This window comes from Ursus americanus, chromosome 6, assembly GCF_024610735.1.
Source record: "Ursus americanus isolate L20-20 chromosome 6, mUrsAme1.1.p, whole genome shotgun sequence".
In the NCBI taxonomy this organism is placed as follows: domain Eukaryota; kingdom Metazoa; phylum Chordata; class Mammalia; order Carnivora; family Ursidae; genus Ursus; species Ursus americanus.
The window spans coordinates 7,250,184-7,275,818 of NC_142132.1; the positions used below are offsets into that span (position 1 = coordinate 7,250,184).

Genomic DNA, 25,635 nt, shown 5'->3' on the forward strand with positions numbered 1-25,635 from the left:
TTCATCCAAGCCTTGAACTCAATTTCAGAAGAAACGGAATCCTTTTCATCAGCCAGCGTTAAGCGTTCAAACTGCGGAGGGAGCTGGGGTCTGGGGGGGCGGAGTGAAGAGCTCAGACCACGGGCCCTGCAAAATTGCACCTTTTCTGAAAATGAAAGGGCCAGTCCTCTCATTCTAAGCTAAGAGCCTTTACACTCAGATTTCCATAGTTCGAGCACTAGGGGGTTCCCCCAGCAGCAGCTACTGGTGCTAACTCACTGTGACCTTAAAAATACATCTGATTAATTTTAATCCTCATACTCCAGGTCGCATCCCCGAAAGCTTAAGAAACTGTGTGAACAAGGAATTCTTTGTCACAACAGCTCCCTGGTCAGTAATAGATCAGCAAGCAATCCATCCGGAGCTCAACGGCGCCACATACAGGTGAGGAGCGGAATGGCACCGGCCTAGGCTGGAGCGCTGCCCCCCCCCCTAGAGAGGGGGAGAGGGAAGGAGAGAGGCGTAAACCACCCCAGAGCGCTCCCTGCGCCAAGTCTGTGCAGTCCTCGCACTTTTTCTGATGCCGTTTTTGTGGAGCAAACACAACTCTCGCGATACAGCCTAGAATTGGGGTTCCTATTTATAAAAGGAGTGGGAATTGGGAGTGCATTCCCCGAAGGTCTGAACACTGAGGAATCACCCTGCATTCCAAGCTGCTTCAAAAGCAGAGGGCTTCTGGCTGAGAAGGTACCGGGAAGATTTTCAGGGTAAAGGGCTTGTTGGTGAATTTGTTCTCTAATTTGAATCTTCTGGCCCAGAGCCTTCATAGGCCCTGGAAGGGAGCAGGGTTTCACTGGTGAGTTTCCCAGGGTTCTCGTTCCCTGGCTGGGCTCACAGGGAAATCAATGTCCTGCTTTATAAAGCTGCAGCCTTTAATCCCTTTGTCTTGCTTACTGTAACAATCCCTGGCAGTATGCACCTCCGGGGCCCGACCATTCTCCCCTGGGCCCTAGCCTGTGCGCTGTGGGAAGCATCACGGTGGCCTGGCCTCCAGCAGCGCTCCCAACTGTAATAACCGAAAATGGTTCTAGCTGCGGCTGGCCGTCCCGTGATGAGCCACCGCGGTGAGCCACCGCCGGGGGAGGCGTTGTTTAACTGTGGTTAGTGTAGTAAGACCCACAGGTGAAGGCTCAGACTCGACCAAGTTAGGCGGTTTTCTTCCTGGGTCTTGTGGCTTTATTTACGTTTCGGTTTGCCGTGTTCTATTAATGTCCCCCCGTTTTTACCTAATAGTATTTCAGTATCATTACTCGAAACGGTCTCTGCCCCAGGTTCCTATTCCTTATTGTTGGCAGCCCGTCCTTTAAAGGCCACATCTTAATTCTTCCCTTTGACAGACCAAGACTCCCTGACCCCTTGGAATACAGCTTATGCTTGAGGGGCTGTAGCTCACCCAAGTCCCAGAGTCCTTCATTTCTGACCAACCAGTGAATAGTTGCGACAGGCTGCAGGTTGGGGAGCTATGGGTCAAGGGTTTGAGAATGTCGAGAATGAGTATTTTCATCATAAAGCACCTGCCTCCTAAAGCTGCTTCATCCTGGGGATGTTCCAATACACCGACTCGCATCTGCGTAAGAACCGCATGGTCTGTGGGGGGCTTAATGCCACGTGTCCTTGCACACACAGCAGCTTGTGAGCCTGTGATGGAAGGGGAGTCTTCACCGGCTCACCTCTTCTCCTGCTGCTGCGTCCCGTCTCCCATCTCAGGCCACGAGAGTGCATAGCTAGCTCGCCTAGGAAGCCACAGTTAGTATCACTGTTGGTTAATCATTAAAAGCATCAATGCTTTTTTTTTTTTTTTAAAGATTTTATTTATCTATTTGACAGAGATAGAGACAGCCAGCGAGAGAGGGAACACAAGCAGGGGGAGTGGGAGAGGAAGAAGCAGGCTCATAGCGGAAGAGCCTGACGTGGGGCTCGATCCCACAATGCCGGAATCACGCCCTGAGCCGAAGGCAGACGCTTAACCGCTGTGCCACCCAGGCGCCCCAAAAGCATCAATGCTTTTAAACTAAATTAATTCATTAAACTAATGAATTCTAAGGCAACCGGACAACTTGGGGAGTCTTCTTTTGTACAAAATGTTTCTCAAATGTGGTACAGTGTCCGTGGATGTAATGCAGGCTGTTCCTATTGTGTGAAAGCTCCAGTGTGGCACAGTGTTTTGACTGGACTAAATAGTTTTTCATGTAGATTTCTCCTTGCTTTGGAGGCACAGTGACAAACGTATTAAAACAACAGCCTGAAGTAGGAGCCAAGAGCTCGGCTTCTCCCTGCTCCCGACTTACTGGCCCTTTCTCTCTCTGCTCCTCAGATACCCGCCAGGCATCGTGGGGGTGGCTCCGGGCGGACTTCCTGCAGCCATGGAAGGGATCATCCCCGGAGGCATCCCGGTGACTCACAACCTCCCCACAGTGGCACACCCTTCCCAAGCTCCCTCTCCCAACCAGCCTACAAAACATGGGGACAATAGAGAGCACCCCAATGAGCAATAGCAGAGAATGACGAACGGTCATCATTCAGATAAACCTGGGACCAAGAGACAGTGAAAAACAGATGAACTAAGAAAAGGACTTTGACCGTCTTTTTAACCGATTCCGGACATATGCATCATTGACGTTGCAGTGTTAAGAGAGCGAGAAGCCGAGGCGTGGGAAGGCTGAAGCTGTCGTCTGGTTGCGGAAGCGCTCAAAGACTAGGACGCGATTTGTTAACGACCAACTTCTGTTGTGTGTGTTACGTTCTTCATCTGTGCACCCCATCACAAAGAGTAAATAGATCCTTTTCCTTTATCAGCCCCTCGGGCACAGCAGGTCCTGAACACCTTGCTCTAGAATGTTGCATCAGGAGTTCCAAACGTCAAATAAAAAATACTAAGAGGAAAATCCCCCTCCTGTGACTCTAGTCACTTCGGTCCATGGGGGCTGGTGACCTCTTTTGCTGATAGGAAGATTAAACTACTACAGAGAAGGGGGAGAAAACTGTGCCCGTGTGTGACCGACCACCGCAGCGTACGGGCTCCTGTGCGGAAGTCTCCCACCTGAACTGCGTACTGAGCGGGCAAGTTGGTTGTGAATTCAGTAATACCCTCTTGATGATGCAAAAAAAGGAAAAAAAGAAAAAAGAAAAAAAAAAGAAAAAGTATTAAGTTTCACAAGCTGTTTGTACTCAAATATATTTTCTCAGTTTCAGATCCTCAGCTATTTTATTGAGTGGAAAGTCTTGAGCTAAAAGAGTTCAAGAAAAATAATGTTGCATTTCCTTATGTCTCAGGAAACACTTTTTATGGTAACTTGTCAGATTGTCTATGAACAAACCCACTTTTTTAGACATTGATAAATCTTCTTTTCTTCACGTGATATTTTATACAAGAACACTTCAGGTGTTACTAGATGTGACTGATTTTAACAAATCCTATTAGATTTGTATCAACTAGTTACATGTTATATTCATAGTCTTTTGTGAATCATCGCCTTTTTGTTTAAAAGATGGCCTATTTGGAGCCTTTGTATAGGTACATTCCTGTTTTTGTGACAAAAAAAAATCCTTTAAAACTGTCCCAAACAGAAAAATAATGGCTATCGGAAGTGTTTTGTTTTAGTGTGAGTTACCGCTACTGTGTCTGTTTATTGTAAAGGTGGACATTTAGCGTTCAGTGCAGTTTTCAATAAAAAGTAATAAAAATTTGTTAAGTTCTGAAATTCAAATACATCTCACCCAGGTAAAAGTTCTCTACTTGAGATGTTTTAAGGCAACTACATTCTCAGTTTTCAACTCGTGTTCCTCCCAGGTTCAAAGATGAACACTTTTCCATCTGCCCATTCTATAACCAGATTCAGAAATAAAGGCGATTACCTGTAATAGCTTCACTGAGAATCAGAAAGCCGCCCATTAAGTCCATCGTTATCAAATCATGACATCCTCAAGATGAAACGGTTGGAACTAAGTCGATTCAAGAAACAAAATTGGTCAAGTTAGAGAGTTTTGATTTTAATTTACCCAAAAGCAAAATAACCTGGCTCAAGCATTAATGCAAGGGAAATGAATCTCAAAATTCTTTTAAATGATATTTACAAAGAAATGTTGCAAAATAATTAACAGCCATTTCCATATGTTAAGAACTTTAAGTTGATTTAAAGGATTTTCCTTTCTTGAATAGCATTAAACCCCTTAGTACTAGTGATATCCGCAAGTATCAAAATCCATCCATCAGGTCCAATTCCAGGTACCCAACTCCCTGTCACTCCTTTCTCCTCCCCTTCCCATGAAGAAAAGGGGGAGAGGGGCTGTGATGGGGTCTTCAAACATCACCTTCCTCACCCATTTGAAGGTGGTGGTCCCATCCCAACTCTCCCAGAAAAATTACATTAAAAACAACCTCCTATGGATAGAGATGGAGCCCATGGTTACTGACTGACCCATCACTCCAGGAAACGGAATGGGAACTGAACATCCTTGTCATAACCAGGATGTTGTCAGTCAATGAGGGCATGACAACTGCCTAATGAAAGCAGTGTTCCCATAACACAGATGAAGGCTGGGACACGGTGAGCCTAGAGTCAAAAACAAAAAGGCCAGTTCAAATCCGTGGTTTTGTTTAATTAGAACAGAAAATACCACACTGTAGTCTCCCTAAAAAAAGAACCATAAAGTTAAGTCCATACAGATAAGGTATTACTGTCCAGAGTCAACCAAGACCTCCTCTTTGAGAAAGGACTGCGTACTCCATCATCTTGGGACAACAATTATGGCTGTTTAATAGTTCAAGAGCTTAACATAGCATTGATTGATTCACCAACATTTTGGCCATTAGCAGCCAATCTGCTATGAAAACCATTTAAATTTAAAGCCCCATCCCTGTCTGGAGCTTAGGAAATGCAATGCTCTACCTTTCCCACAGGGAAGAATGCTGTACCCGTTAAACTAGGTGTGGTCAGGATCACTGATCATAAATAAATAAATAAAGAGGCACCTCCGGGGAAACAACACTCAGCAGACCACCACACACAGGCTAACTACTGAGCCTATGATTTCTGGACAGCATTGACTGCAGCGTGACCATAGTGACTAGATGCTTCTCTCAAACGTTTCTTTGGCTTCATCAAATGGGAGGGTAGGTAGTTCTGCTGAACAGCAACTAGAATAGGATCTGTGCCCACTAAAGAATTCTTCCTATGTATGGAGAAAAGTTTTTATAGAGATGCTATGCTTAGTCCTCCGAACAACAGCCTTCTAAAAACTTAATCACGGACTAAAATGAAAGCCAGCCAAAGAGTCAATTTGTAGGGAAACCTAGCCACTTAGAACAGGAACATTTACCATTACTACACCAAAATTCATTTATATGGAACCAGATTGCAAACGATTCCTGCAAGTGTTAGCATACGGCACAAGTGATCCTTTCATCCTGGGACTATCTCTGCACTGTTCCGAGAGTGGAGAAGGAACTGACATCTCACGGGTGTTTTTCTATTTTTAGTATTCCAGCATCAAATCAGAGGTTGTGCACATTTCAAACACCATCTAAACAGAACTTAGAAGAAAACAAGAAGCAAGTATTTAAAGGTTTTTCACAGCCTTTTCATCAAAGGAACAGTGTGCGTGCATGCGTGTGTGTGTGTGTATGTAAGGGGGTGCGTTCCAAATTGCTTGCCACGTCGATAGTCTACAAAGTGCTTATCAGGACACTAAGTCTTTCATGTGTTCCTGAGATAGGTCTGAAATTTTTACCCAGTATTGAACATATACCTGAAGTGGTCAAATAATACTTTTTATAAAAAGACTTCTATCTAAGATTATAGTTTTAACTTTTAAATAAGAATGGCCACAATTAACCAACATGCAAAAGTTCTCAGACGAGTACTCTGAGAAATTCATTATACAATGCATTTCCACCTTACTGCGTTTTTAAATCTTTGTTCTATACTTAACTGATTCCCAATTAGCCCAAGCAAAGGCATGCCTTTCTAACACGATTTGCTTAAAGCAGAGTTGATGATAAAAGGAAGAATCCAAAGTCCCTCTGCGCGGCAATCTGGGAGTATAACATTGTCAACTGAATCAAGTGCGCAAATTTCACACAATTCATTTAGTTACAAGTGGGCCTGTTCCCCAGGCTCTTTCCTAACTTATATGCAGGGAATGACGACTCACAAAGAGACTGCCACCCAGACTCTGGTAGAAGAACCCTCATTTTAAGGGCACTCTTACCAAACAAATAAATAGCTAAATACTGAAAAGGGGCATATCAGAAGCTTAAAAAAGACGAAGTAATAGAAACCAAAACCCTTTCCAAAACAAGGGAATGACGTCTGTATGAAGTTCACTCAAGCAATTAACTCTTACTTTCCTTGCAGTTTGTTCCTTAAAGATTTGACTTCATTTTATTGGGCACGACAGGAACTAAATTATTAATAAAATAAAAGCTTGTTTTTATTTTTATGTTTTGCTGTGGATAATCTGTACAAAAAGTTTCCAAATCTCTAATGAGCTCTACTGAGACTCAACGTAAAGTGGATCTTTTAAGATAGAAGTAGAATGCCAGGTTCTACTTCAAAAAGAGTATCTCAAAGGAACAAAGTCATCTGCCATGTGCTTTTGGAGGTGCCCGTGCTGGAAAAAACTTCTCAATAATATGAAGATGCTGGTACTTGTCCTATTACACAACTTCTTACACAACCACATGCGTTACATTTATAGACAGATTTACAATTCGAAAGGAAAAAAGTTCTGTCTTAATAAAATTAGGGGTTTTTTTTCTTTTTTTACAAACTGTAGTCCAAACAAAGTTCTCGGTCTCCTCACACAGCAGATACATCATCTCCGTCGGGTGTGGATTAGAAAAGCCCTTCCGGGCAGATCCTGCCAGATCAGGTTCCTTCCATGCCTTGCGCTCTGCTTGCAGCATGCACCACACTAGCTTTGGGGTCGCCACAGAGCTGATACCCTGGTCTTCTGCTTTTTGAGTTTTTTCATTCATCTTCATCATCATCGTCTTCCTCTCCATCCGACAGGGACGTGCAAGGCCGGATCTGTCGGTAGCGGTCAAGCCATTTCTCTACCATCTGTGTGACCAGGGGGTGGTTCCGCCGCCGAGAACTTTTCTGCATGGCCACCAGCACCCCCCCTTCGGTCACACAGCAGTCCAGCCACTCCCTGAGCAGTTTCTCTTGCTGTTCCTCATTACCTAGCTTTTAGAGGAATGTGAAGAAAAGGGGAAATAATACCACAGATCAGAGACCTGCTAGAAAAAATTTAATGAAAACACAGCTGGCAAGATTACTAATGAAAAGGTCAAAGCAACAAACTTTTCACGTGGTTTCAGCCTCTCATCAATTTTAGCATAAAACCCAGATTCCTATGGTTAAACAGAAAAACATCAAGGGGACAATTCACAGAAAAATCTCATGGCGGGGGGGACCACCTACCAATGAGTTATTTGTTTGAAAGAACAGGAAAAAACAAATGTTACCTAATAAACTGATCTTAGCAAAGAAAAGGCTAGAAAAACAAAGTCTCAGCTTCAAACACGCGACAAGGTAAGTTTATTCAGTGAAGTATTTACAGAATGAAGTTATAAAAATTATGTTCTACTAATTAATGCCCTGATTATAAAAGTTTTATAATGATTACTCGTATATTAAATAAAAGACCAATCGTTCTGTAAGAACATGGGTTTTCTGAGTGTTCTTTCTGCACAGCCTCACCAGCCCTGCCTGGGCTACACCTCCCTCACCCCTACATCTGGACGGTCTCCGGATGGCCCTTCTGCTCCCGCCACTGTCCAGGCACCTAGTCTCTGGTCTCCGCATGGAGCAGCCAGGGTTCCTCTACTGGACAAACTGGCCGCGGGCTTCCTTGCTTGCCCGGAGTCAAAGCCAAGGCTTTATTTAAAAGGCTGCGCCCCTTGCCATCCCTGAGCCTCAACCCCCTTCCCCACAAACCACACCGGGGCCCTGCGGTACCCTCTGCCTATAGCTCTCTTCCCCCATATTCTGCAAGACTCCCTCCTCTTGCAGGGCTTGTTTCAGGCATCATCACCTCAGACGCCTTCCTTCACAGCCTGATTGCAATCATGAGCCCCGGGCCCCCCTCCCCCCCATCTTTCTGGTTTTCTCCTCAGCACCCCTCCCTGCCTCAGGGCAGGGACTGTCATCTGACCGTTACTGCTCCATCTGCACCCCACGACCTAAGGAGCAGCTCAGGAAAGGGACGTGTCATGGCCTGGCAGACGCATATCTACAGGAAGAGACGAGTGCCGGGGCCAGACGCAGCAGCGTGGCTGGCGAGGCAGAGAACACCGCGTCAGCAAGGCGTCCCGGGCCGGGTTCCAGGCAGCATTACCATTTCAGGTGGTTCACGGGAGCGCCGTGCCTCTTACCTCCTGAGCAGAAAGAAAGTGCACGTGGAGTAACTTCCTCTCGCTGTCAACCAGAGGCAGAAACGTGATGGTGACATCGTCATCGGTGTTCAGGTTAGCACCAGCACCTCGGTTGCCGTAGCCGTCGTTCTCCATGGCAACCAAAGCAGAGAAGTGGCCCCTTGTATAGCCCAGAGCGATGGGACTTTTCCAACAAAAACTCTGTTCCCACAACAAAGGCAAATAAACACCTGGAGGGAGGAAAGAAAATCCCCATGAGGTTATCAGGATATGGCTGCAAGCTGCATGGTAACAAGAGACTTCTAAAATACTCTTGAATAATGACTTACCTTGAAACCGAGTATATCCTAAAGTTTCTCCCCGGAAACTTTTATAATATTTTACTCCATAAACTATAATTGGTCGTCTAAGAATATGTGCAAGTACAAAAATGTGTGTCTGTTCCAAACTTGCTCCAGGCTGTACGGAATAAAAGGAAGAAAGCAATTTCTCTTTAAAACATTTATTGTCACCCTGGAAAACTGTGCAAAACACAATGCTGCCCTTCAATACACTAGACCGACGCTTTTTTAAAAAAATTTTATTAATAATACAGTCAGGCTAAAGAAACATAAAATTCTTCAAACGGCAAAATCCAATGAAATAATAAAAGAAATCTGCAAAGTCTACGTAAACAAGTATCCTTCACTACCCAATCTCAAGACCCCAACGGCTTTAGTTAAACAGTGACCCCAGGAACAAGAGCTTCCGATAGCAAGCGCTGCTGGAGTCATCCCACGGCCTCCTTGTCAGATCACTGTGAGTACGACCCTACAACGAGGTCCTCCCCAAGTAAAAAGATGAGCTGTTATTTCATACAAACGTAAATGGCAAGAATACTGAACAGGTCTACCACCCCTCTATAAGGATTCCAACAACCCATTTTCAGGAAGTACACGTCGCAGGTGTAAACAGCCACTGTGACGGAGGTACTTCATTCACAGGGTTCAAACAAACAATGGTGTTTTCTGCAAAGAAAAGGAATGGTGTGTGTATATCTGAACGTTACAGTTCAGTCTACTGAACGTGCTTCATGGAATAAAACTAATATGAAAGGTAGAGTCTAAGAGGAACAACTCTACATGATTCATTTTTCTAAAAGTTCATTCCCAGCCTAATTTTAAAGGAATCCTTCCACCTGTCGGCCACAGCCCCTTCCCCGCGGCATACATCACATGGACAGAGCCTCGCGCGAAGATCACCACTTCACCCTCCGGGCCTGACGGCGGCACACCAGCACAGGAGTGCCCCCCACCAGCTCAGTGATCTTGGCTCAGGGCCCCTCAGACCCAGCACAGGAGCTGACCAGCAGGTGGACAATGTAAATGAGGAGCAATACGAAACAAGTACGTGAGCGTGTGGGACCATCGCAGTACGACTTTCATCGGGACGGTTTCTAATCACTTATAAGAGACATGTTACTGCCTCTGTCCTGCGGTGCGGACTTGCCTCTGGTCCTGTAGCTGACAGACAGCAGTCCCGGCCAGAACCTGTCACCCGATGCCGAATCAAGCACTCTCTCACGTACGCCACAATGCCTCCAACATAGTTTACGGATGTAAATCCAGGGACTTAGAGCACGTAGCCTACTTTTCTCACAGAAGCACCATGCCTCGAAGCACTCTTACCTGACTAGCAAGAGAGAGTATAAAGGCCCAGTCTTCTTGCCACTGTTCTTCTCTCAAGGAAAAATGTAAACCGAAGCTCTGAGAATACCATGATTCCCAATCTTTCCAACGTGTATAAAACCTGAAAAGGCAAGAGAGTAAAAATAAGCCTCTGTAAGGGTTCCAATCATCTACTTCATGTAGTCTTTAAGCAATTCATGTGAGATCAATTTTATTAATTTTACCCAATTTCCATTATATTTTCAAATACCTACCTTCTGCTAGCAGACACCATTTAACACATTCTCGCACAAAATTTCATTTACCACCCAGCAAGTTTTCACCAAAACTTTAAACACTAGTGATGAGAACAATCAATTTCAATTGTCTACTATTGGTTTACAAGTTCAAAAACCAAAAAAACACTCAAAATCATCTGAGATGCTGGGTACAATCAAAGACACTACATTTCTACATTACTGTATAGTATTCACTATTTGGTCACTGTATAAACAACAGACTAGAAACAGCCCATGTGTTCACAAGAGTATCAGAACCACTTCCAGAGCAAGGCCCTAATCTCTTCAATTCTATGAAGGCTCAGAGAGATGGGAAACTATCAAAAAGAAGTGTGAAGCTAGCAGAGGTTGGCCTATGAGGTTTAAGGAAAGAAGCTGTCTCCAGACATCACAGTGCAAGGTGAATCGGCAAGTGACACAAAAGCCACAAGTTCTCCAGAAGATCTAGCTAAGATCATGAATGCAGGTGGCCACACCAAACAACCAATCTTCAGTGTAGATGGAACAGTCTTCTACTGGAAGATGCTGCTATCTGGGACTGTCCACAGAGAGGAGAAGTCAGTGCCTGGCTTCAAAGGACAGGCTGACTCTCTTGCTAAGGGGCTCATGCAGCTGGTGACTTTAAGTTGAAGCCAATGCTCACTGACCATTCCAAAAATCCTAGGACCCTTAAAAATTATGCTAAATATACTCTGCTCTATAAAAGAATAACAAAGCCTGGATGACCACGTATCCATTTTTAGTATAATTTGCTAAATATTTTAAACCCACTGTTGATGCCTACCCCTCAGGTAAAAAACTCCTTTCAAATTATGACTGCTCACCGACAATGCACCTGATCATCACCCAGAGTTCTGACGGAGATGGACAACCAGTGTTTCATGCCTGCTAACACAATATCCATGCTGCAGTCCATGACCAAGGAGTAATTTCAACAAGTAAGCCTACAGCTGCCAAACACATTGATTCCTCAGATGAGTGTGGGCAAAGGAAAGGATTCACCATTCTCGATGCAACTACGAACAATCCTAATCCATGGAAAGAGGTCAAAAGAACATTTACAGGCGTTTGGAAGAAGTTGTTTCCAACCCTCATGGACAACCCGGAGGGATTCAAGACCTGAGTGGAGGAAGTCACCGCAGCTGCGGTGGGAGTAACAAGAGCCAGAATGAGAAGCAGAGCATGAGGATGGGACTGAAGCGCTGCGATCTCATGACACAACTTGAACAGATGAGGGCTTGCTTGGGATGGACAAGCAGAGAGTGGTTTTTTGGAATGGTATCTAATCCTGGTGAAGATGCTGTGAAGACTGCTGAAATGACAACAAAGGATTGAGCCTATCGCATAAACTTAGCTGACAAGCAGCAGTAGGGTTTGGGAGGACAGACTCCAAAGCTGAAAGGAATTCTAACTGTGGGTAGGACGCCATCAGACAGCATCGCATGCTACAGAGGAGTCACTTGTGCGGAGCCATCGGTGCAGCTCACTTTGCTGTCCTCTTATTTTAAAACCACCACCATCCCCCGCTCACCCAGCAGCCACTGACGCTGAGGCAAGACCCTCCACCAGCAAAAAGACTACGACTCACTGAAAGTTCACATGATGGTTAGGGTCTCTCAGCAATGAAGTATTTTTAACATTAAGGTATATATGTTTTTTTTAAGACCTAATACTATTGCACACTTGACTACGGACTAAACTTTTATATGCACTGAGAAACCAAAGTTTCCTTTGACTCACTTCAGTACAGTATTTACTTTATTCCAGTGGTCTGGAACCGAACCCACAATATCTCCGCGGTGTGCCTGTATCATACATCCAGTCAAGTTACCATCAAGGCTTGCCAGCCCTCTAGAGAGCTTTTTCATTTTTTTCAGTGACCTCCAAATTCTTCCTCTCTTGCATTATGCTTTGATCTACAATTTAGCTCTCAAAAAAGTGATTAAATTGCTTTCACCTTCAAATTCTAGAGAGTACTTTCATTTAATAACGTTTACTCTGTGCCATGTGTCAGACTACGGGAGGCGCTAGATCTTCCACACAAACCCTCTGTTCTCACGGAGTTTACATTCTAATGGAATTCACATCTAAATACTAACAACAAAATTCACAAGTGCTCAAAAATTACAAAGAGGCACTAGGGGAGTAAAGTTTTTTAGAGTAAGGCCATTATCATTATTGTGTGAGCATTCAATTAGGTGTAAGAGGAAAAAAAACACGTTTTAATTAATTTAGCTTCTTTCAGCCTCAATTTTTCTCATTTATGATAACTGAGATAATGTATATACAAAGCCAAAAAAATACCATATTCCCTGCTATCTGAAAGTTTGCTTCGTACCCCTTCACCTTTAGGAAAGACCTATACTAGCACCTGTTTTTGCTAGCCAAAAAGAAATCTGAAGAGGATTTTCACTTCTACGAGATGGTAACTACATCTTTGCTTTATGCCATTTCAGCTGACAAAAGGTTTCCCAGGAATGCTCTACTTTCAGATAACAGGGAAACCTGTCTACAGAAAGGACATTTCTGAGCTGGAAGATGTGATATGGACTGTATACTGAATAACAGAGTCCTTGCTGATTTTCTTAGATGTGGTAATGAGGACTCAGGTAAGAGGATATCCTCGTTCTTCAAAGATGCACGATGAGATATTGACCGGCCGGGGGGGGGGGGGGGGGCATCGTGGTGACTTAAACCAACTGGCAAAGGGAGGTGCTTACATATGTAGACGAAGTGTGTGTTGGTAAAGGTTAACAGCTGGGCAGCAATCCAAGGAAGGAAACACTGGGGTCTGGGGCATTGATATACATATTTTTTTGACTTTACTGTGGATTTCAAAATTTGCAAAATAAAATGTGGTCTGAAGACTATGTGTCTCAGGAAGAAAAAAAATCTCGTAATACATAATCTTTCAAATTTCAACAAAAATACGAAATCAGAACACTTAAAAATATGAGCAAAGACCTTATCAATATTTAACTTCAAATGTTTCTATTTAAAAGCAAAAAGGTATAAAACCCATCAAAATGTTCAAAGTGTCTCAATGTGCAAAACCAAAGCTTCCCCCCTAACTTCCACAGAAAAAGTAACAGGCGAAAAGTATCCCAACACTCTAAGGAAATGATTCAGCAAGAGCACACAGGCTTTACACAGGGAAGGATGCCAGCTCACCAATGTGAACAGTCATGCAGGCTGTCATGCAGGGCTTTCCGAAGCACCGAGTCCTTGTCATAAATGCCCCAGGTAGCTTGTAGCACTGAATCAAGTAAGCAGTCTCCCGCAGTCCGGTTCCAAAGCGCATACAGTCGACTGTCCAAACGCGTAGCCAATTCCAAAGACCAGTTTATAATTGGAGATTCTTCTTCTAACTCTACGTAAGGAATTTAAGTAACATGTTCATTTTCATGCAATTTAAGACTATTCATTGGAGGAAAGAATCCATTCTCTAGATGTTGGTAAGTTTATGTGTCATTTACTACTAAACACCTAAATAAATCTGATCAATTGAAATACAAACTTTCTGGGTAGTTGAAACATCTGTGGCTCTAGAATAATTTTCTCAACTTTTAAATTCTTTACTATTTGCAATGAATGTTTAACATGGAAATATACTCATTCTAGAACAGGAAGCAGAAAACCACAAGGCTTAAAAACTTTTATACCTTTATTCCATCACAGTTAATACCTGTGAATAAGCATTCTTAAATTTTTTTTCCAGTTTCATCGAGATATAATTAACAGAATGAACATTTTTAACAGCACAATGTGACACTGCTCTTAAGGACTTTACATTTCCAATTAAAGTAAAAATCAAACAAGTCAACCATACACTGAACTGCTCCAAGCCTTACAAAGCAGAATTTACGGAAATTGAATTAAATCACATTCATTAATTCCACTTACCTTTCTGAACATCTCTATCAAGCACCTCATCAAACAATTTTTCTTGGACTGTTGGAGGCAAGTCTTCAATATCTACAAAGCAAAAAACAGACTTAAGAGATTTTCTTAGGTCTCATAACTTAATAAATTTGATACGAGCATCGAATAGTGATTTCCTCTAAAATAATGCCCTTGCCAGGGCACCTGGGTGGCTCAGTCGGTTAAGTGTCCAACTCTTGGCTTTGGCTCAGGTCATGACCCCAGGGCTGTGAGATCAAGCTCCTCACTGGGCGCTCAGCACAGAGTCTGCTTGAGATTCTCCCCTCTTCCACCTTCTCCTACTTGTGCTCACTCACTTGCACTTCTCTAATAAAAAAAAAATCTTAAAAAAAAAAAAGCAACCAAAAACTCCCTTGACACTGAAGGCTGTCAAGTGGCTTCTTGTAAAAAAACAAAAACAAAAACATGCATGATGTGTGTAAATGTAACATAATTCCCTTTCTATACTTCATTAGCAAAACTGTTATCTAAAAGTAATAAAAAGAATATTTGGACCAATAATTACATACAACTATTATCAAAAAGATAAGAGATAATAATGTTGGCAAGGATGCGCACAGTCAGTAGAATGTAAACTGGTAGAGCCACCATGGAGAACAGTATGGAGTTTCCTCAAAAAGTTAGAAGTATCATCATGATCCAGCAATCCGACATCTGCATATATCTCCAAAGGAGATGAAAATAGGACAATGAAGAGGTACTGAACTCCCACAATAGCCAAGATATAAACAATGGATGAATGAATAAAGATTGGGGGGATGTAAAATGGAATGTTATTCGGCCAGGTGAAATAAAGAAATCCTGCCATTTGCAACAACATGGGTAAACCTCAAGGGCATTAGGCTAAACGGAATTAGCCAGACAAAGACAAATCAAATACTGCATGGTACCACTTCCATGTGGACTCTTAGAGGAAAAAAGTCAGACTCATAAAAACAGGGTAGGAAAGAGGTTGCCAAGCGCTGGGGGAAGTGAGGAAAAGAGAGATTGGTAAAAGGGTACAAAAACTTCCAAGCTATAAAATGAAAAGGGCTGAATACCTAATGTCAAAACCATGGTAACTGTATTTTATAACACTGTATTATATAACCGAAATTTGCTAGGAGGGTAGAACTTACATGTTCTCACCAAAACAGATAAATAAACCAAACATGTGAGACGATGGGTATGTTAATTAACTAGATGAGGAAAACCCTTTCATAATATATGCATATATGAAATCAAAATGGATACTTGAAATATTTGACAATTTTACAGGACAATTATCCCTCAGTAAAACAGAAATAAAAGGAAAACCCAAACAGCGCTATCTGATACTCAAGTTGATGAAACAGTAACAACATACAAATATATATCTGCCCTTATCTCCCCACACTCTCAACCTCCGCTCAGGCCTATTGTTTTCAGACTTTAGAATCTTCTTATAAAAGTTAATGAACCATTAATTACTGTACACAGATCCCTGTTTTTGTCATCTTCCTCAAATTCTCCATGCTTTGTTCAGTTTACTAAAGGAGCAGTCTACAGGAAAAAGCATTACCCTTAAAATTAAAAAAAAAAAAAAAAGGCTATTTTGAAGTCAAAATAAAAATCTAAACATCACCAGAGTAAGCTAAGTGTACAGAGAGTGCATTTCAAGTGAATTTTGTCTGATTTTAAAAGGCTTAGTTATTGGGGTCCCTGATAGCTCATTCGGTTAAGCATCCAACTCTTAATTGTGGCTCAGGGCCATGAAATCAAGCCCCATGTTGGGCTCAGAGCTCAGCCTGGGGTCTGCTTGGCCCTCTCCCTCTGCTCCCCCACCCCACCCCGCTCGTGCTCGCTCACTCTCTCTAAAATAGAATTAAATCTTAAAAAAAAAAAAAAGGCTTACTTATTATCTCCCTACCATTTGTAAATGTCCCTGTTCATGTCAATATAAAAGCTCAAGACACTTAGAACCAAGATGGAAGCTTTATTTTAGAAACTTCTGGTGTTTGGTGCGTTTACTCAGTGCCAAGTGACAAAAAGCATCCTGGAAGACATTTCTAATCGTCACTGAATTGAAAAATGAAAAGCTGCTTCACAAACATAATAGAAATTAATATAAATGAGTGAAGAACATAATGACACTTGCAAAAGAATGCCAGTATCTTTGATTCAAATAATCTGACTCCACCCATCAAAAGCCAGAGTTCTAATCCTATCTCCTAATACCAATAAACAATACCTACGTAATTTTAAAATAGGTATGAAAAAGAAAAAAAAAAAAAGTACACTGATAATATCATAAACTAAACCTGAAGAGAAAAATAAATGGGTAAAACATTTTTTTAAAAACATCTAAGGCCCACACGGAAGTCAGTTATTATCAGCTGTTATCTTACCAGAGCCAAAGCATAGGTTTAAGAGGAGCCCTTGTACTGGTCACTTCCAGAATAAATAGGGTAGTCAAATAATTTAAAATGCACATACTGTAGCTAAGTTATCTGCTTTCTAACAGAAACAATTTCACTCACACATTTAAAAATATATATATAATAAAGTGAAAATTTCTTTTCACATTGAAATTTGGAGTTACCTGCTGGCAACGTAAATGTTACAAGGTCAGTTAGAAAATAGCAAGCAAAATCCCCCTTTCTCTGATGAAGAGAGGCAGCTATCTCTCGCCGGATCTGCTCTGTCAGTTCAGGACACACCATTGCTGGAATACACTTTGCTGCTTGTTGAGACACCTTAAATACAAAAGAAACTTTCCTCTGCATCTCATTTATCATTAACAAAAGCAGAAAACAACAGTATTTAAGAGAAATTACCAAACCTTCCCAGTAACTCAGTTTTAAAACAGATTAGGGATTATTTCCTCACTAGTGGAAGTATGTTTCAGTACAACTTTCCAGGAAAATAGCCATAAAAATGCTTTACCTTCTGACTCAGGAAATTCACTTCTTAGGAATTTATCCCAAGGAAATATATAAAGATTTAGATAAAAACTTATGTAAAATGGTGCTGTTCACAAGGTTCATCCTAGGACAGGGAGGGAGGAACGAAAACCACCTAAGTAAGACTAAGCATCATGCCCACAATAAAAGCATTCTTAAAAAACAGGAAATTCCAGCTCCCGGGAGAAAGAGGAAAGTACACACACTCTTCTCCTGCTGGGTGAAGAATACTTCGAGTACCCTGACATGGAATAAAGAAAGCATGATATTTTTAAAGGGTTAGTTTCCACTGACTTCAAATCCTTCCCCATTTGTTATAACTCTGAATATTTAAAAAAAGCATTGGCTTCTCCAAGTGTAGAACAGACAACGAACCTTCGAAGTACAGCCAGCCTGTCAGGAATGAAATGTGAGCAGTGACGGAGCTCGTGAGCGCTATGACAGAGAACTTCTAAGCAAGGGCATGGCTAAAACTTTTCTTTTCTCTTTAATGTTGGATAGCATCAAATGATGCAAAATTATTATTTTACATTTAAGTTATATTCCCTTTGTGGAGCCCAAAATATCTGCATAGGAAGAATTCTGAAATGAAAGGTGAGTATCTGCAGGAGAGGAAATGAGTCTGGTGTGAAGCTGGAGTGAAGCAGTCAGCTCTGTTCTCTGCTGTCATGATAGACCGCAGCCGCGAACCTGAACAGCCTTTCCTACCCTTCGTCTCTAGCCTCTTCAACCTTATGTCTCCCAAACATCTCCTTAGCCTAGTAATTCTTAACTTAGGGCACATGAACTTGGGAAGGACCTGTGAACCTGAATGGGAATTTTCATTAAATTTAAATCCTTCAGGGGCGCTTGGGTGGCTCATATAGTTAAACGTCTGCCTTCAGCTCAGGTCATGATCTCCGAGTCTCTGGGATGGAGCCCCAAGTTGGGCTCCCAGCTCAGGAGGGAGTCTGCTTCTCCCTCTCCCCCTGCCCATGCTCTCTCTCTCTCTCTCTGTATCTGTCTCAAATGAATAAATAAAATCTTTTAAAAAGAAATTTAAATACTTCATTTTCACTAACCTCCTGTCTGTATTTAAAATGCATTCTCTGATATATCACAAATCTAATATTCTGAAAAAATCATCATTTCAATATAACTGATCTCCACTGCAATCTTACTTTTATTTTAGGCATGTAAAAAACAGTATTATGAAAAGGAGTCCATAGGTTCCACCAGACTACCAACAGAGTCCATGACCTAAAATCCAGTTAAAAACCCTGCCCCAGATATACACATCCCCCAAAATATAACGTTCTCCTGGTCTCATCCCAAAGTACTTGGCTCTGTGCTCTCTCTGCAGGCACATCCCTTAGTCCAATCTCCCTACTGGCCCCTTCAATTCTGTCCTCTGGAGTGTCCACTCCACTGAGATGACATTCCACAACCAATTTTGTTCTTTCCCTGGAAATCCACCCTGCTCCCACCTGTCCCACAATATACCATGGTTGGTCTATGTGTTCCAGAGGATACGGAAAAATGATGTGATGTCGCTTCCTAAATTAAATTAGGTTCCATCTAGAAGACCCTGAAGCTTCCATTTGAGTCAGTCTCTTGTGCCCTTTGTCTCTCGGATCACTCGGTCTGGTGAAACCTGCCCTCTGGAGGGACCCACGTGACCAGGATTTGAAGCCTCCTGCCACCAGTCATTCAAGTGTGCTTGGAACCAGATCCTCTCACCCCAGTCAAGCCTTTTGACCACTGCAGCTCTGAAAATGTGACTGTAAGCTCCTGAGGCCTTGGGCCAAAATCATTCAGCAGACCAGCTCCTACATTCCCTACACTCAGAAACCGCGTGAAGGTAACAACTGTTTGTTGTCTAAAGCTAAGTGGAGGTGATCCGTTAGGCAGTAAATAGTAAGTACCCTGGGGTTCTACTGCCTTCCCACTGTTAGTCCCCAGATGTTCTTAGGAGGTCAATGACTTATGACAGTCCCTCCGACTTTCTCACAGCCCTCTACCAGACTGAGGGCAGTTCAAGAACCCCTCAAAGGACTTGAACCTTGATTCACAGCTGCCATCTCTATCCTGTCTCCCGCCACCACCAGCAACTACAGCTCCACACGCTGGCCCTACCAATACACAACGCAAATAGAGCCAGACCTCAAATACTACAGAAACTACCTCTAACTGGCTCCATCCCCTGTTCTAGAACTCTGGTTCTTCTAGTCACACTGCTGCTTTTCAAACAGTCCCTTTTTCCCACAGTAAGCCCACCTTTGTTTTCACCATGACTATCACTCAAGCCCTTCCCTTCCTCTTTTTGGTGCTCTGGCATCACTGGACTCTTACCAAACCGAACAATGCCTAGCCATTTCAATCATGTTTTCAGGTAACCTTCATATTCCTTAATCCCTCCCAGTGCTTTGTACATAATAGTTCCCAATATTGGCAAATTTGAATATGCATACCACAGAAGACGTATACTGACAAAATTTGAATCTACAACTGATCTGACTCCCTGCACTTTTACTCTATTTCTCTTATCATTAAAAGAATTACCTGGATAATATGGTCACATCCTGAATCGTTCACCTGCCATCCTTTGTGACATCTGTGTAGTTATCTAAGCTGGAGAGCTCAGAACCAACTTGATCCCTCTCTCTCCATGACTCCCCATAGCCAGCCGATTCACTTAATCTTGACTCCATCCCCACCAGCTCTCTCAAACCGGCCCACTTCCTTCCATTGCCATTGCCACCCTGTACTGGCAGGGCAGAGCGCTTGCCAGCATCACGCGGTGCTATCATACCGAAGCTTCCCCCTCTCCTATCCACAGAAGCCCAAAGAACCTCTGATCTGGTCACTCCCCTGCCCCTCTCCTTAACACTCTGCACAGCTGTTCACTGCCCTAGGAACAATCTTCCAGTTCCCTGCCCTAGAAGATCCTTCACAACGCTTCCCTTACCAGTTCCCAATCACCATCACAGTCACGCTGAGTAGCTGCAAGCTCCTGAACTCACCACAAACACTACCACCAGGGCCTCTGAATAAATGGTTTCCTCAACTCCCTTCTCTCCTCCACCCACTTATGAGGCTAACTCCTACTTCTTCAAACCTCCACTACAATGTTACCTGCTCTGCATAATAAGGTAAGGTATGCCAAAACACTTTTCAAAGTACTCCCACAGCACCTGGCATTCACATCTATGAGAACACACACTGTACAGAATTACCTATTTCTCTACTTTTCTGGATACTCACTGAAGGAAGAGCCAGTGTCTTCACAATTACATCCCTTTTTAGCACCATACCTAGCACACAGTAGGTACTCAATAAATATTAGTTGAACGAATGAATGAAAGATACATCCTAGTGTTTTTTTTAATCAAACAGATTATTCAAATATTTGGCAAAATGTCCTATTTTAAAAGCAGTATACCCTTAGGAATTATATACTGTTGAAGCCTCAAGTTTAGTGTGAATCTATAAAGGAAGTAAAAGAAATCTAAAACATATAATAACGGTTCAGAAAAACATTACATCAAATACGAAAACTAATGAACCCATTTCCTTCATATAAAACATTTAACCAAAATGCCCTACTCACCTCTGTAAGCAGTATTGCTAGCATATCCTGCCTCTGAAAACGTATAGCCAGATGTACGAGAGTGTAGCCAACATCAAAGGCAGAAGGGCGGTTCAGCAAGCGCACTTCGTCTGCAGAGAGCTGGCGTGCGATGTCCCCTCCTGAGGACTTGTACGCCTCTACGGCAGCTAAGTCACCTTCTACAACCCCTAGAACAAGCAGCAGGACAGACAAGAGATTATTTCTATTCTTCAAAAAGCATAAACCTGTTGCATTCACTCTAAACCCTTTTAAGTGTTTCTCTAGGATTTCTGGACCCTGGGACACTTAAATGTCCTAAAGAATATTAAAGAAAACTGGTATATTCCTCTTCCTTTAATTTCTCTCCAGAACTAGAACTACCTTTAGATACTTACCTTCACATCAGCACTGGCTCCATACTTGAGGCTTAGAGGAATCATTAAAATATATTAATTGGATCAAAGATCAGTAATCCTAGTTTGAGAAACTAGACTTTACAAAAGACACTAAACTCCTGTTCTGGTCCTGACTTTGCAGAAACCAAGGAGACGGGGATGTGCTTCCTGTTGGCTTTGGGCTCTCTTGCCCTTTACAACTGCATGTTTTAAGCTGAATCAAAACAAATGCTGAGCCTTCCATATTGCTGTTTAGCTATGAAACAATTCAGAGCAAGTAAAATGATTTTCAATGTAAGTTAAAGTTAGCAACATTTTTATTTCAGAGCCTCCAAAGCCAAGTCTTCCTTGCACTCATTAAGTATTAATACAGTAAAACTTGAACCAGATGAGTTAGAACAAAAAATATGCTAAAAGAAAACATTACAAACCAGTTGGGGGTAGAGAGATAAAACAAGTATCACTTCTTCCAAATTCATAAAGAACTTTCTGTTCCCACTAAACCACGTCACTAAGCTTAATACAAATTAAAATTAGGTGAAGACAGTAATCCTATTTACTAGGCAGTACAGCACACATCTATGAATAAACAGCCTTGGCAAAATATAAAGGTGTAGGTAAGCTTCAAATTTAACCACAAATAGTGTAAATAGTGTTACAAACGCGCCGCACGCGCACACACACACACACACACACGCCAAGACTGTAGGACCAAATAATTTTAAGTGTGTCCTAAGTTACATCAGGAAAAAAATCTGTTGGGTAAAACGCTAATACTAGCTAAAAATATTCTTAGTGTATTTTTTAAAAAATCATTTTTTTATTGCCATCTTGAATTAGGAATTAGAGAAATAAGTCTACTCCTTGGAGTATAACAGATTGGTACAATGCAACACTTTCTTCCAGTTATTAAAAATAGCAAAACTTTAAAATAATTTAATTCCCATGTTCACTGAATGCCCATGACATGCAAAGCACTGTGCTAGGCAATGTGAGTAACACAGATAGTAAAAACATGATTCCTATACTCAAGACAGTCCTTTCTCATCACATCTGTGGGCCACAAAAGACCAGCCTCAAAAGTTTTCAGACTGTGGTCAAAGATCCTTTCTGCAAATCTAGACCCACTCCCCCAAAAAAGACATCCTGTCACTGACACAGAAATTTTTCAGGTGAAGAAATCCATGATATCAAATGAGAACACCTTCTTACAGGAACTTTTATTTTCATGGCCACATAGGATAATTAATACATTCTTCAATAAAGGGGTGCCTGGGTGGCACAGCGGTTAAGCGTCTGCCTTCGGCTCAGGGCATGATCCCATTGCTCTGGGATCGAGTCCCACATCAGGCTCCTCCGCTAGGAGCCTGCTTCTTCCTCTCCCACTCCCCCTGCTTGTGTTCCCTCTCTCACTGGCTGTCTCTATCTCTGTCAAATAAATAAATAAAATCTTTAAAAAAAAAAATACATTCTTCAATATAAACGCCTAAGTACAGCTGTCACCCCCACCCGCAATACAGAAAGGGCTTTAAAACACCCTTAGGAGGCCGAGTGCCCTGGAGAATCATCAGGGCTAAAACGTGATACTGTTGGCAGGAATATTCTCAAAAGGGTAAGACTTAAGAATAGACAAATAAAAACAAATCTATGGTTAGAGTCAAGTACACAAAGAACTCTCAAATTTCTGCTTAATTTGTTTTAATGAACAGATGAGAATAATCAAAGAAAGCTCGTAACTTATGAATAATTCATGTGTTCATCTCTCTAGAACTAAATATGCCCTGCTCTGTTTCCTTCTGTGTATATGTTTCTTTTTTTTTTTTTTAAGATTTTATTTATTTATTTGACAGAGATAGAGACAGCCAGCGAGAGAGGGAACACAAGCAGGGGGAGTGGGAGAGGAAGAAGCAGGCTCACAGCAGAGGAGCCTGATATGGGGCTCGATCCCAGAACGCCGGGATCACGCCCTGAGCCGAAGGCAGGCGCTTAACCGCTGTGCCACCCAGGCGCCCCTGTGTATATGTATTTTCGTAAGAAGGCAAGTACTTTTCATGTTAGTCTTATCAAAGCTGTCACTATTTCTGGGTGCCTTCAGTATCACTGCACCTTTTACAGTTTTTAAGCTGTAAAATATATATTTATAAAATCTGTATTTATAAAATTTCTTTATATGACAGAAGAAAAGCCACCCAAAGACCAAAAAGACTGGTCAATTAACCTGAGAAGATACAGAGGAAGAACCGCACAGAACATATATATATCCGTATACCTATTTAGGCACGCGCATATGCGTGCAGGCACACACCTTCTTTTGTTTCCCAAAGACAAAGATGACTCCCAACCAACTTCTAAATCACTGTCTTCACTATTTTAGCTAACTCACCATACAGCTGATCTAGAAGAATCTCATCTTAGAAATTCTTGCTTAAGAATTCATTTCCTCTGTCACGTTCGTGAGGGATTTCTGTAATTAAAAACTAACTAACATAATCAAAGGGGAGGAGGGGGTACAGACCAAATAGCACAAGGAAGTTGACAGACTGTGCTTTGGAATTATGACTTACAATGTCACCCAGTCTGCCTTCAAATTAAGCCTCTTTTTTTTTTTAATATAAATAGAACTTCAAATGGTGAACTGCAAAATATATGAATTCTATCTCAATAAAGAAGATACACATACACAAAAACAGGATTTTTATTTGTCTAAATCCAAAATACCATAACAATTACTTCCCTCAACCCCAAACTGCATTGAACTGCAGACAGGGTATGCTGCCACTCCCCAGCATGGAGTAAAGCCAGGAGGGCAGAAAATGAGGATGAAGAGAATAGAGAGTTTGTGCTCTATTCTTCATGGCATAAAATCCTCCAAATCTTCTAGAACATGAAAAACACAAACATAAGAATAGGCACAAAGTGATATTTTAAAGAAAAATATTTTATCATCTAATGTTTTGGGACTATAGGATTCCATTCTTTTCATTAACAATAATTAAGAACTTAGTTTCAGTTAGCAGAGAGTTTTTCAGCTACAAAGACAAGTACATTTATTACAAATTTCATGAGACTGTTACTGAACCTGTCCGAATATTCAGTCTATCTTTATGACACAATGTTCAAAGACAGCTATTGATTAAAGTTTGCACAGTTTCATGACAGATGGGTTTTCACTGTAAGCAGGGTACTTAAAAGGATTTGGCCCACACTTAGATAAGGTAAAGGTTTAGCTACCAAATGTTTTCTACTTAGGGGGACAAAGTATAAGATTATACACAAAACAACTTACAAAATGTCTTTTGAGTTCTTCACATAACATTTTTACCACCTCTAATATCAGGGGATAAAGGAAAGTAGGAAGAGGGGAAAAGAGCTGGTAAGTAGGAAAAGACAGCAAAATAAACACAAGGGGTAAAATCTCACTTCATGTAACAATGACCAGGAAAAATCAGAACAGCTCCAATGGAAGAGATGTGATACATACATGCTTCCTAGTTACTGACCTCTCACACTGCCTCCAAGAGAGTAACTGAAGCATCTTTAATTTGTTTTCTGAAAATTTAACAAACGTCTATTACACGTTCTGTCCCTTCTTCTTCTGTGCTATGGAGGCAAATTAAAAGGACAGCTGAAGGTACTCTAAGAAGATTAACTTTATGAAACTAACCTACAGTATCATCATACATTCAAAACTGACTGAATGAAATAAAGACACAACCAACTAAGCAGGGGTGCATAATTACAGATAATGCACAATGTTAATATACTTTTAAAAACATTAAGACCTAAGAGTAAATGAAAGTTACTACATCTTAAAAACTATAAGGTTTTTTTTTTTAAAGTTCATACTGTTCTAGAAGCTGGGCCAGGAGTGGAATTTAACATATTTTGAAGCCACAGGTCACAACTCACTGGGGACTTCACAGCTACTATGGAACTCCGTTGGTTAGAATATGGAGCTGGCTCATAGATGTTTAGAAAACAGACTTATTTTTTTCCCCCATATATGGCACAGTTTTCAAAGTTTTGCCTTATTTTCTTTTATGACATAAAATCATAATGGTAACTAACTTTGAAAAGAATGCCAAATGGTAAAAAAAAAGCCAGGACTTACCTGAGCCCACATGGGCCAGCTCAACACTACCCTGGAGTTCTATGGTAGCTGTGACATCACAGCATGGTTTATGCTGTGGGGTCAGGGTGGACTTGGAGTCAGCTGGCACAATTTCAGGAGCCCTTAAAGAGAAAAGTTAGTTTTAAGTGGTAATGTTCACAACGTGCTTTACCATGGTCAGTAGAAAGATGCAGATGCGCTGGCTACAATGCCTGGATAGCTGTCCTCTACCCAGAGATTAATTCATGTAAGTGGTTTTGCATTATTAAAAAAAACAAACAAAAACAAAAAACCTATACCACCCAGTAATACT

The 25,635-nt window shown here is 41.7% G+C and overlaps 2 protein-coding genes across 9 annotated transcripts in view; one reads left to right on the plus strand and one right to left on the minus strand.

Moving 5' to 3' along the window:
- The window catches only part of CTBP2 (C-terminal binding protein 2), a 158,929-nt gene extending 155,206 nt beyond the window's left edge, over positions 1 to 3,723 (plus strand). For all 7 annotated transcript variants that reach the window (XM_087862585.1, XM_087862582.1, XM_087862580.1 and 4 more), the window contains 2 exons: positions 306 to 423; positions 2,354 to 3,723. In XM_087862585.1, the coding sequence (XP_087718711.1) occupies positions 306 to 423; positions 2,354 to 2,534 (299 nt within the window). In that variant the 3' untranslated portion in view covers positions 2,535 to 3,723. The remainder of the gene's footprint in view (positions 1 to 305; positions 424 to 2,353) is intronic.
- Positions 3,724 to 4,008: 285 nt separating this feature from the next.
- ZRANB1 (zinc finger RANBP2-type containing 1) overlaps positions 4,009 to 25,635 on the minus strand; it is a 60,264-nt gene continuing 38,637 nt past the window's right edge. For both annotated transcript variants that reach the window (XM_087862579.1, XM_045772638.2), the window contains 8 exons: positions 20,817 to 21,004; positions 16,867 to 17,020; positions 14,268 to 14,339; positions 13,536 to 13,734; positions 10,087 to 10,207; positions 8,749 to 8,878; positions 8,420 to 8,649; positions 4,009 to 7,229 (listed from right to left, as the gene is read on the minus strand). In XM_087862579.1, coding sequence (XP_087718705.1) covers positions 7,011 to 7,229; positions 8,420 to 8,649; positions 8,749 to 8,878; positions 10,087 to 10,207; positions 13,536 to 13,734; positions 14,268 to 14,339; positions 16,867 to 17,020; positions 20,817 to 21,004 — 1,313 coding nt within the window. In that variant the 3' untranslated portion in view covers positions 4,009 to 7,010. The remainder of the gene's footprint in view (positions 7,230 to 8,419; positions 8,650 to 8,748; positions 8,879 to 10,086; positions 10,208 to 13,535; positions 13,735 to 14,267; positions 14,340 to 16,866; positions 17,021 to 20,816; positions 21,005 to 25,635) is intronic.